The sequence below is a fragment of the Colobus angolensis genome, unplaced genomic scaffold (genome assembly GCF_000951035.1).
Source record: "Colobus angolensis palliatus isolate OR3802 unplaced genomic scaffold, Cang.pa_1.0 Scaffold249, whole genome shotgun sequence".
Taxonomy (NCBI): Eukaryota; Metazoa; Chordata; class Mammalia; order Primates; family Cercopithecidae; genus Colobus; species Colobus angolensis.
Genome location: NW_012115699.1, coordinates 477,653 through 489,980, shown reverse-complemented (window position 1 = coordinate 489,980; position 12,328 = coordinate 477,653). Strand labels below are relative to the sequence as shown.

Genomic DNA, 12,328 nt, shown 5'->3' with positions numbered 1-12,328 from the left:
CCCCTCCATCTTCCAACAAAATTATCTCTGTCTCTTGTCTGTCCATGCCCTTGCTGCCCAGAGAGAAAGCAATCTGAAAAAGGAATTCATTCTAAGATGTTGAGGACTAAGAAGAGCTTGAAAGTAGCCACCCGTGGAGGATCTTCAGTGTAAAAGAGGACTCAGGAAGAATGAAGTTATAAATGCAGACAGTGGGAACATGTTTGGGTGGAGGGTTTGTCTCCAATACCTCTCATATCAGACCCCACTGGCTCTGCCTATGTGACCTTCTTCCCTTGAAGAGACACTAGCCAGAGGGACTGAAGAGAGGCTACCTTGATAGTCTCTGCTGGAAAATTCCAGAAGTTATGAATTTCTTGGGAGGTCCCCTGGGGGTAACTTGGGGGCATGGAAGTCTCCCACAGACTTGGAGACTGGTCCAGGAATTCCTATGAGACAGGAAGCTGGTGACAAAGGGAAAACAAGGCCTGTCTACTCTGACCATCAGAACAGGCCGCCTCCTCCCCACAGCCACCAAAAGTGAAGGTGGAGAGGGGAGGTCTGGGTGGCTAGAGTAGAAGCACTGAGACTTCCCATCTGCTCAGCCTGAAGAAGGCAATCCAGGCCTGATGTCTGGCAACCCCAGGGCTCTTCTCTGACCCCTCAGCCCACAGCTCAGTGGAGCCATTTTCATCCATCAAGGAATGTCTTAGTCAAGGAGGGTCATTGCCAGTACCTTCCCATCTACAAGGCTTAATGGTGCCTGGGGTTAACCTACATTCAGTCTTCCCATCTGCAGAATCAAAGGAGTACTTGTTTATTCTTTCAGTGTCTTGGCAACATTGAGAGAATTTTTTTCAAGTTAGGCCTCAAAGCAGTCTGAAGGGAAGTGAAGGAGAGCAGGTGGGAGTCTCCTTGGCAATCTCATTTCCCTTCCCTGTCCAGCGGAAAAACAAATTCATGAAGAAGATCCCCAAGGACTCAGAAGCCTCCAATGTGCTCGTGGGCGAGGTGGACTTCCTAGACCAGCCATTCATCGCCTTCGTGCGCCTCATCCAGTCGGCCATGCTGGGAGGAGTGACCGAGGTGCCTGTCCCCACCAGGTGAGAGCCACTGAAACCTGTCCCCATGCCACCCTCAGGGAGCCAGTCAGCAGTGCAGTCAGCAAGCAGTGCTGTTGACTGTCAGTGCTCTCAGAGACACCTCTAAACTTGGAGGCTGCTGGGAAGGGAAATCTTCTGACTAGGGAAGAGTTTTAGAGTTTATTAAAAATAATCATAAAAGAGGCCGGGTGCGGTGGCTCATGCCTTTAATCCCAACACTTTGGGAGGCCAAGGCGGGCCGCTCATGAGGTCAGGAATTCGAGCCCAGCCTGGCCAACATGGTGAAACCCTGTCTCTACTAAAAATACAAAAAAATTAGCCAGGTGTGGTGGTGCGCGCCTGTAATCCCAACTGCTCAGGAGGCTGAGGCAGGAAAATCATTTGAACCCAGGAGGCAGAGGTTGCAGTGAGCCAAGATCATGCCATTGCACCCCAGCCTTGGTGACAGAGCAAGACTCCATCTTGGAAAAAAAATTAAAATAATAATAATAATAATAAAGAAGGAGGCAACAACTGGGAGAGAAGTTGTCAGGTGGGCTTGGGCAGCAAGACAAAGGTGAGGATGCTTGAGGGGGAGCCTCATGGGAGGGGAAAAGGAAATGTTCCTCCAAAGCAAACATAGGGTTCCATGGAGGGAAGTAAAAAAGTTAAGAATGGGCCCAGCGCAGTGGCTCATGCCTCTAATCCCAGCACTTTGAGAGGCCAAGGTAGGTGAATCGCTCGAGCCCAGGAGTTGGAGACCAGCCTGGGCAGCATGGTGAAACCCTGTATCTACTGAAAATACAAAAAATTAGCTGGACATGGTGGTGCATGCCTGTAGTCCCAGCTACTCAATAGGCTGAGGTGGAAGGATTGCTTTAGCCCAGGAGGTGGAGGCTGCAGTGAGCCAAGATTGTGCCATTGCACTCCATCCAGCCTGGGTGACAAAGCAAGACCCTGTCTCAAAAAAAAAAAAAAAAAAAAGAATGCATACTGTTCAAGGTCAAAGAATTCTCTTCACTTCTATTTTTCCTTCTCACTTTCATGCTCCTCTTCCTTAATCTTCTCCATCTTCTTTGCAGATTTCTGTTTATACTGCTGGGACCTTCTGGGAGAGCAAAATCCTACAATGAAATTGGCCGTGCCATTGCAACCCTCATGGTAGATGATGTAAGTGGTAACCAGAAGCTTGTACTCCTGAATTTTACAGCTCCTGCAACAAGCACTGCACCTTCATTCATTAACTTATCCAGCCAGCACATTTGAGCACCTACTGAGTAACAGGCACTACATAGGATGCTAAAGATGATGAGAAGCAGGGAATAGTCATTGTCCTTTAGGAGAACCAATCAAGTGTGAGGGACAGATCCATAATTGTAAAACTAACCATGTGCTAGCTTCCCAGGGGGTCAAGGAGGGCTTCACAGATGAGGGGGCTTTAAAGCTAAGGAGGAGCAGGAGGAAGGCAGACCCAGCACCAGGCTATGAGGCAAGCATTCCAAACAAAGGAAATGGATCAGGCTCAGAGAAGCTGGATGGAGGTGGTTTGATGTAGGCTCAGTGTAAGAGCTTCAAGGGCAGGAGGTAACACTGGAGAGGTGAGCAAGAGACTACATAGAGCCTGTAAGCAGAGCTGAGTAACACTCTGTCCCCAGAGTGATGGGGAGCCTAGGGGACTTTAACTCTTTCCCGTTTGTGCCAAGAATACTCACTGGCAGTGCCTGCAGCTGCAGGCTTTACCCCGAGATAACTTTTCCCCAGGAAATGTCTCACTTTTATTATTTTTGCATTGCTCTTGTATATTGACTTTGGAAACAAAATACATCATTCTACTTATAGCATTCTGTTTTTAGTTGTGGTATTTCCATTTACAAAATATACTAACTCTCAGTCATTGAAAATATCAAATGCTAGAAAACTAGCATTCCTACGAGTGATGCTAACATCATTCTCAGTTTTTGGCCTAAGATTCATTCGATGAATCCAGTTTTTCCAAATTAGATGACTGATCATTCCAGTGATTCTGATGTTAGTTGTTTTTAGAAATAACTCTAAGAATAATTTTTATATTTCATTTTCACATTGAAAATCAGTCAGATTTGCTTTGGCCTTAAAGAGTGTTTATGTAAAATTAAATGAGTGCTGGCAATGAACTGCACTTTTTTTTTTCCTAAATGGGAAAAGGTTAAACATGAGCATATCCCATCGAATCCGTAAGTCAGAAAGCACACTCTGGAGACGGTGTGAACAACACGACGTGAGCCTCCAAGGGCGAAGGGTTGGAAGTAAAAAATGGATGTGAAATATCTGAGCTCCTTGGACTGGGCTCTACAAAGGTTTTCTAATGTGCGTGCTGTGGGGAAAACTGAAAACGGAAAGGTTAAGTAACTCAATCAAAGTCCTACAAGCAAGAATATGGAGACCTGGCCTTCAGATCCAAGACAGGCTGTCTTCCCCAGCACCTGCTGTGTCCCGTTGTGGTTTATTTTACCAACGTGCTATGGTCTCATTCCAAAAACTGAGAGTGAGTTGTCAGTGGGAGATGTGGTTCAAAATGATTTCTTTAAAAACTAGATGTGGTGTGCTCCCGGGCATGTCAGAAACAGATGCGATCTTTCTTTTTTCCCTCCTCTCTCCTCACCAGCTCTTCAGCGATGTGGCCTACAAAGCCCGCAATCGGGAAGATCTGATTGCAGGAATTGATGAATTTCTGGATGAGGTCATTGTCCTTCCCCCTGGAGAATGGGACCCAAATATCCGAATTGAGCCCCCCAAGAAGGTACCCTCTGCTGACAAGAGGTGTGTATGAGAATGGGCAGTAGGGGGAGAAAAAGGAGGCTTCAACTCTGTTGGTATCATTTTACTGCTCTTTAAAATACATCTGAGGCTCAGCATAGTGGCTCATGCCTGTAATCTCAACACTTTGGGACGCTGAGGTGGGTGGATCACTTGAGTCCAGGGGTTTGAAACCAGCCTGGGCAACATAGTGAGATCTTGTCTCTGCAAAAAAAAATCAAATTAGCTGGGCATAGTGGCATGCACCTGTAGTCCCTGCTACTCTGGAGGCTGAGGCAGGAGGATTAAGAGGCCAAGGCTGCAGTGAGCTGTGATCATGCCACTGTACTACAGCCTGGGCAACAGAGTTTGACCCTGTCTCAGAATAACTTTTAAAATAAGTTTAAAAATAATAAGATATATCAGAAGCAAATATGGCTAAATGTGAACATTTGTAAAGTCTAGGTGACTTGCGTGTGGATATTGTTAGATCATTTTCTGCATTTTTGTCTTTTAAGATATTTCATAATTTTGGTTGGAGAGTTGAGGAGTGCTCTGGGGGACCCACTCTCCCTCATCCCCCTTCTCTTCCAGGAAATCTGTGTTCTCCCTAGCAGAGCTGGGCCAGATGAATGGCTCTGTGGGAGGAGGCGGCGGAGCTGCTGGAGGAGGCAATGGAGGTGGTGGTGGTGGTGGTGGCAGTGGCGGCGGGGCTGGCGGTGGCGGGGCCAGTGGAACGAGCAGCGGGGATGATGGAGAGATGCCAGCCATACACGAAATCGGGGAGGAACTTATCTGGACGGGAAGGTGCCCACCCCAGGCCTCCCAGTGACCCTGCTGTCCTTTAGACTTCTCTCCTTCTCAGCCGCTCTCTGGGACCTTTCCCACATGGCCTGTAGTGCCCATTCGAGGTCACCCCTGCCTTCTTTCCCTCCCAGAGCCCTTGAACCCCATCATGGATCCCCAAAAAGGGTTGCCTCAGGAGAGGGGAATTTGAGACCCATACAAGAGGAGAGGAACCCAAACTTTTCTCTTAGACATCCTTTGGTGCCTGTTTCCTGGGTCTGCTGTAACAAAGTACCACAAACTAGATGGCTTAAAACAACAGAAGGTTACTCTCCTGCAGTTCTGGAGGTGGGGAGTTCCACAGCAGTTGTTGGCAGGACCACCATGCTCCCTGAGGCTCTGGGTGGAATCCTTCTTGGCCTCCTCCTGGCCTCTGGTGGTGGCCAGCAGTTCTTGGTGTTCCTGGCTGGCAGCTGCATCACCCCTGGCTCTGCCTCTCCACCACATGGCCTCCTGTGTGTCTGTCTTCACAGAGCACTTTCCTCTTTGTATAAGGACCCCAGTCATAATGGATTAGGGCCCACTACAATACTTAATCTAAACTGGATTACATCTTCATAGATGTGAGGACCTTAATGTATCTTTTGGGGCGACACAATTCAATAACAGCACCTTTTTTTAAAACTTAATTTACCTATTCAAAAACTTTTTTTTTAAAGAAAATAAGAGAAAGTTCTCCTGGCCTGGGTTTCTTTTCCAGCTCTTGGAGTCATTCAGGTTGACCTAGATTTAGGAAAGGATGTGGCCTTGCAAATCTACATATAAATCATGACTTTGAGAATGAAGTCATGTTTTATATGCCCTTGGCTTTATACCAGTTGTATGCAACTGTGGCCCTCCTTAGTTCCCCTACCCTCGAGCCCAGGGGATTTGGCAACATCCAGAGACATTTTTGTTTGTCACAACTTGAGAGGGGCGATGCTACTCGCATGTAGTAGGTAGCCGCTAAATGCATGGGACAGCCCCTACAGCAAAGGAGTATCCAGTCCAAAATATCAGCAGAAATGAGGTTGAGAAACTCTGCTCCATGCTAAGGACTGCATTAGGGGCTATGGGAATAGCAATCCCAGTAAACAATGTCTCCAAACCTAAAATCTCCCACTCAACTGTTGCAGATAGCAAAATCAAAAAATAAGCAAATACCAACCAGTTGTAATGTTTAGGATCTGTTCTTAATGAATCTGTTATAATCTAGGATGTCTCTGTCACTGAAAGTTAGACATACCTGTGTTCACCAAGAGCGGGCACCCTGCAGATGGTCAGGGATGTGAGGAGGACCATCATCTGTGGACCCCAGGACTTCCATTCTCCATGGAATGTTGGGTCTACCCCGGGACATATTCCCATCAGACTTCCCCTCTCCAAAACCCCTATGTCCACCCTTCCCAATGTGGGCGGTGCCAACCACAAACTCAGTCCTACAGGAATTCATCCCTGGCCCTAAATGTTCTGGTGGAAAGATCTTTGCCCCATCCACCCCGGTCAAGTTCCTTTCCTTGCCCCAGGCTCTGCAGGTTCTTGTAAATAGCCCTGCCCCTGCACTGGTGTTAGTGGTGAGAAAGCAGCCCCTGGGCCTGTCTTGAGCAGGTTCTTCGGTGGACTGTGTCTGGATATCAAGAGGAAGTTGCCCTGGTTCCCAAGTGACTTCTATGATGGCTTCCACATTCAGTCCATCTCTGCCATCCTATTCATCTACCTCGGCTGTATCACCAACGCGATCACCTTTGGTGGGCTTCTGGGGGATGCCACCGACAATTATCAGGTGTGTGTGAGCTGGGGCCCTGAGTATAAAAGTAAGATCTGCCACCACCTGGTGGCAGCAGGAAGTTTCATCTTGTAATCCCAAAACCAAGGTTTCATCTACCAGCCAGGTTGAGGCCATCAGTATTTGTAATCTTTTACCCTTCAAGTAATAATGATAATAATAAGACAATATTAAAGATCTGAAGCTAAATCTCATTACTAAAGACCACATTTAATGATTATTTAAATAGGTCAAACCGTTAAGGGGAATTGTCTGCTGTGTTATTTGGTACTTTTTCCACTGATACTAGAGTGAATTTAATCAGCGCAATTAATGGAGTGCTAATTGTGGCCTTCTCCCCCCACTTTTTAAAAACTAACGTTGAATTCTTAGTTTGGAGTTAAGACATTTTTAGAAGGATGGTAAGCTGTGACCATGACAACAACTCAGGCCTCCCTGGGGAAAACAGCTCAGCAGAGACACCTGCCAATCTCCTAGGCAAGGGTCTTCTCCGGTGGAGGCCTTCAAAGTAGAGCCATTGGAAAGCTCAGTGCACCAAGGAGAAGACCCATTTGTCCAGCTGCCTTCTGGACATGTCCACATGGCTGCTCCTTGGGATTCCCCGTGACTGCCCCTCAGGGTCCCTCAATTCACAGAGCTGACATTGCATCCCTTGTCTTCCCTCCTGACCTGCTGCTCTCTGCCCTTCCCCAGCACAGCAGGTGATACCATGATTCACTCAGCTGTCTACACCAGAAACTAAGCATTATCCTTGACTCATAAGTCCCAGTTGCTCCATGTGGCCCTCACCACATGGCCCTACCTGGCTCTCACACCTCACCTCCCAGCATTCTCTTTCTCAGCATTCCTACCCTCCCTACCCATTCTACATTCTGTTTTCCATCAATCCTGATCATCTTTTAGTTCTTCAAGTACATGCTGTTTTTCAGCTCCAGACCTTTTAGACACTATTTCCTCTTCCTGGGACACTGTTTCTTGTCACTCCACTTAACCCCATTCCCCTGGCCAATTCTCTGCTCATTTTTTGGATCTCAGCTTCCACTTATCTACTTCTAGGGAGGCCTTCCTGACCACCCCTTTACCCCTACTGCGTGCTCCTGGGGCACCCTAAACCTATCCCAGCTTAGCACACCTCTTGGCAGTGGCTCTCAACCAGGGACAGTTTTCACCCTAGGAGACATTTAACAATATCTAGAGACAGTTTTCATTGTTATAACTGGGAGGAGGGTTGTATAGAGGCTGTGGATGCTACTAAACACACTACAATACACAGGACAGACCCCTCACAACAAAGAATCATCTAGCCCAAAATGTCCATTGTGCAGAGGTTGAGAAACTCTGCTATATGGAAATTGCCTGGTTACTTACCTGTGTCTCCCACTAGAATGAAGAGGTGTTATCTTGTTCAGTGATGGGTCCTCGGTCCTTTCACAATGCCTGGTACATAGCAGACAGTTAGTGGATTTTGAATGAATGAATGATCTGACCTCTAAAAGCACCAAACAGATGTTTGAATGAATGAATAATCAAATGGATAAATGGCCTGTCCTCTGGGAGTAGAATGGACACCGAGAAAAGCACATCCACTGTTTTATAGGCCCTGGGTGCCAAAAGGAAGTCACATGGTACCTTTATCTAGATGGAATTAAACAGAGTGACACTGGTCATGGTGGCAAGTTGTAGAGGGTGTAGGAGATGGAGAACAGGATTTAGGCAGGAAAGGGCTCAGAACAAAGGATAAACACTGTGGCCTCAGCCCGTGGAGAGATTGCTGGGCTGCAGCCTGTGTGGAAAGACCCCTTCTCCTTCCTATGCTGAGTCACATATTCCTTGTGCCCCCAGGGAGTGATGGAGAGCTTCCTGGGCACTGCCATGGCTGGCTCCTTGTTCTGCCTCTTCTCGGGACAGCCTCTCATCATTCTCAGCAGCACAGGGCCCATCCTCATCTTTGAGAAGCTCCTCTTCGACTTCAGCAAGTAGGTGTCCCTTGGTGGCCCCCAGTGCCTGCTCTCGCACTTGGGGCAGTATGCTGGGGCCACAGCAGGAATAGGCCCAAAGGGGAGGTGGTGATGCAGAGGTGCCAAAGCCATCTTTAACCATGGGAAGGGCTACCAGGTGGCTCCTCCTGACTCCTGCCAGCTACCTACCTTTAAGACATCTTAGTGCATATTGGCACAGCCCATAGGGACCAGCCACGACAAGAGGAGAAAATTCACACCACTCAGTTCGTGAGCAATGGTGACTTGATAGACAGTATAGTGTATGAAGTCTTGGGCTGAAGGTCAGAAGGTTACACCCAGACCCAGGCAGCTCCCATCGCTACTCTAGGCTCAGTTGCCTGCTCTACAACATGAGGGTTTGGACTAGACCATTTCCAAGGGCTGCTCCAGCCCTGTTCTTCCAAAATTCCCATTTTTCACTCATTCTGGTGTCTATTACCAACTGTGGGCACTGAGATGTCTTAGCACCTTCCTGCCTCCCCCATAAGATCTTTAAAAACATTTTTTTTGGCCAGGCATGGTGGTTCACACCTGCAATCCCAGCACTTTGGAAGGCCAAGGTGGGCAGATCACCTGAGGTCAGGAGTTTGAGACCAGCCTGGCCAACATGGCAAAACCCCATCTCTACTAAAAATACAGAAATCAGCTGGGTGTGGTGGCGGGCGCCTGTAATCCCAGCTACTTAGGAGGCTGAGGCAGGAGAATCACTTGAACCTGGGAGGCAGAGGTTGCAGTGAGCCAAGATTGAGCCATTGCACTCCAGACTGGTCAAAAGAGTGAGACTATCTCAAAAAAAAAAAAATTTTTTTTCTTATAAAAATGAACACTAGACCCCCATGAGATCTCAAATATAAGACAACTGCACCCAAGAATTGTCCCTGTCCTCAGTCTTTCACAGTCCCTGGGAGGGCATCTGTGCCACAGGAGGACAGATAAGCCACTCAGGGGTGGGTCTGAGGAGTCAAGCACAGCCAGGAGCCCCGGGCTGTAGGCCCCTCACCTCCCCTCTGCCTTCCAGAGGCAATGGCCTGGACTACATGGAGTTCCGCCTCTGGATTGGCCTACACTCAGCTGTCCAGTGCCTTATCCTAGTGGCCACAGATGCCAGCTTTATCATCAAATATATCACCCGCTTCACCGAGGAGGGCTTCTCAACCCTCATCAGCTTCATCTTCATCTATGATGCCATCAAGAAGATGATCGGTGCCTTCAAGTACTACCCTATCAATATGGACTTCAAGCCAAACTTCATCACCACCTACAAGTGCGAGTGCGTCGCCCCTGACACAGGTGACCGGTAACCCCAGACATGCCATGGGCCCTCACCTACCCCACTGGCCCCCTGATCCTTCACCACAGCTCTCTACTCCTACTGCTGGGGAGGGGCCATTCAGCCAAGGGCTTACTGTTCCAAGGGAGCAAATACAGGATCTTGAACCCAGTGTTTGGAAGGAAACCAAGGGGACAGTAGCTCTAATAAGAGTCACAGGATTATCATCAGGAGGGCACAGGGATACCCCAGGAAGGAGTAAGGCATGCTTTGCTTCAGTATAGGGTAATGTGGAGGCCACACCTATCAGGAGTGCCACTCAGGGGTTCCTCCTGCAGGCCAGAGATAGACCTGATGGTGCCTGAAGTCTCTCCCAGCTCCATCAAGTCATGATACGATGAGCTCTCCCCAAGACAGTGCTGCCCATGTAGCCACATACCGTGTAAGGTGAGACCACACCTGAGGGATGGACATCCGCACAGATGGAAAGATGTCCAGAGTGGAGGCTCTGCCGACCATGCCATCTGAGAACAGTTGGAAAACCGGGGCTTATTCAGCCTCTTAGGGAGATGAGTTATGAGAGGACTGTCATGTCACAAAGGAACCGTGTCCACCCTCTGAAGTCACAGGATGTAGAGCTGAATGAGGAACAGGGAGCAGATACTCCAGGGAGCCAGATGCTGGCTGAATTTAGGGAAGAACCTATAATGGTGGGAGTTAACCACCGTGGGAGTTCTCGGCCTGCTTGATTGGTAGCAAGTTACTTGGACACTCTCTGGATGTCCATCTGCCAAGGGTGTTGTAAAAAGGATCCCTGTACAGATGGGGTCAACCTGATAACACCCAGTGCCACTCCTGTAGAGTTACTTTCTGGCCAAAACACCTGTCATCTATAAGTTAGGGCTTCCCATAGAGACTGAGCCTCCTTCATAGTCATGGTCATGCCCCTAAGAGCCTTCAGTGGGATGTGCCCAGAGTGCCCAGGGTGCTGCAGAGCAGGAGCAGGAAGTCTATGTACACATCTCCAAGCACCAAGGCTGGACTCACAGAGAGTAAACTGAGGTCCAGAGACCACCCAAGGTCATGCCAAGCCTCAGTTTCCCTGGCTGTAAAAGAGGGCTCTCAATGCAGGCCCTGCTGGTCTCCTGGGACTCCTGTGAGGTTTCCAAATCTATACCCCGATTGAGTTGAAGGAATTAAGTGGATAGTAGGTTGTTCAGCCCCTTAATACATTCCTACAGGTAAAAAAAATCAATCATAAGTCAATCGAAAATATTTGCTGCACAATTATTTTGTGCCCTACTTTAGGCCTTGTGGAAGATAAAGATGTCTTGCCTTCAAGGAGTTCAGTTTTGATTATAACCCCTTCCCTCTGTGACTGCACTGATTTTGTAAAGAAGTCCAGATTTATTTTTTTCTTTCCTTTTTTCTGCCATTAATTTTGAATTATTCCACTAAAATCTAATGACAGGTGATGCTACCCTTTGTCCTGAGCCAAGGCATGTTGCTTGCCCAGAGGGGATCCTACCTGCAGGCAGGCCCTTTTCATTCTGCCCTGGAGCAAATCCTGCCTCTGTGGGGAAGCCCCATCAGGGCCCTCTTACGTGCTTATATCTTCTAGACTGTAGATTCAGTGTTGCATTGACATAAATTTTACACAAACATAGCTGCACACATCCTTGATCTCTTTTAGAAAAAAATTCAAGTTCTGTGTGTTTTGTTTTGTTTTGAGACAGAGTCTGGCTCTGTCGCCCAGGCTGGAGTGCAGTGGCGCGATCTCGGCTCACTGCAACCTCCACCTCCTGGGTTCAGGCGATTCTCCTACCTCAGCCTCCCAAATAGCTGGGACTACAAGTGTGTGCCACCACACCCAGCTAATTTTTGTATTTTTAGTCGAGTCAGGGTTTCACCATTTTGGCCGGGATGGATTTGATCTCTTGACCTCATGATCTGCCCGCCGCAGCCTCCCAAAGTTCTGGGATTACAGGCGTGAGCCACCACACCTGGCTGCTTTGGCCATTCTGAGAATCATCTATCCACAGGAAAAAACAAACCCAGGGGTGCTCTAGGAACAAGGGCCGTAGGAGCATATAAGATGCATTATGAGGGATATAATGAAGCCACTTGTTCCCAAATAGCTTCCCCTCTGGCTTTGCCCAGGTGCCTGATGTCACCTCATTCTTTGGGGTCATGCTATTGTCATGGTTCTCAAAATGTGGTCCCTGGACCAGCAGCATCAGGGAACTTGTTAGAAATACAAATTCTTAGCCTCCTACCCCAGACCTGCTGAATCAGAAACTCTGGCTGGGCACAGTGGTGCACACCTGTAGTCCCAGCTAGTCAGAAGGTTGAGGTAGGAGGATCACTTGAGCCCAGGAGTTTGAGACCAGCCTGAACAACATAGCCAGACCCTGTCTCTATTTCTAAGAAAGAAAGAAGAGAGAGAGAGAGAGACAGAGAGAGAGAGAGAAGCAGCAGAAGCAGAAGAGGAAGAAAAGAGAAGATAAGAGGTAGGCCGGGCGCGATGGCTCAAGCCTGTAATCCCAGCACTTTGGGAGGCCGAGACGGGCGGATCATGAGGTCAGGAGATCGAGACCATCCTGGCTAACAC

General features: G+C 48.3%; 1 protein-coding gene across 3 annotated transcripts in view; it reads left to right on the top strand.

Moving 5' to 3' along the window:
- The window catches only part of SLC4A5 (solute carrier family 4 (sodium bicarbonate cotransporter), member 5), a 144,720-nt gene that overhangs the window by 96,501 nt on the left and 35,891 nt on the right, over positions 1–12,328 (top strand). For all 3 annotated transcript variants that reach the window (XM_011946047.1, XM_011946045.1, XM_011946048.1), the window contains 7 exons: positions 925–1,082; positions 2,144–2,231; positions 3,706–3,860; positions 4,431–4,643; positions 6,270–6,444; positions 8,290–8,423; positions 9,466–9,737. In XM_011946047.1, the coding sequence (XP_011801437.1) occupies positions 925–1,082; positions 2,144–2,231; positions 3,706–3,860; positions 4,431–4,643; positions 6,270–6,444; positions 8,290–8,423; positions 9,466–9,737 (1,195 nt within the window). The remainder of the gene's footprint in view (positions 1–924; positions 1,083–2,143; positions 2,232–3,705; positions 3,861–4,430; positions 4,644–6,269; positions 6,445–8,289; positions 8,424–9,465; positions 9,738–12,328) is intronic.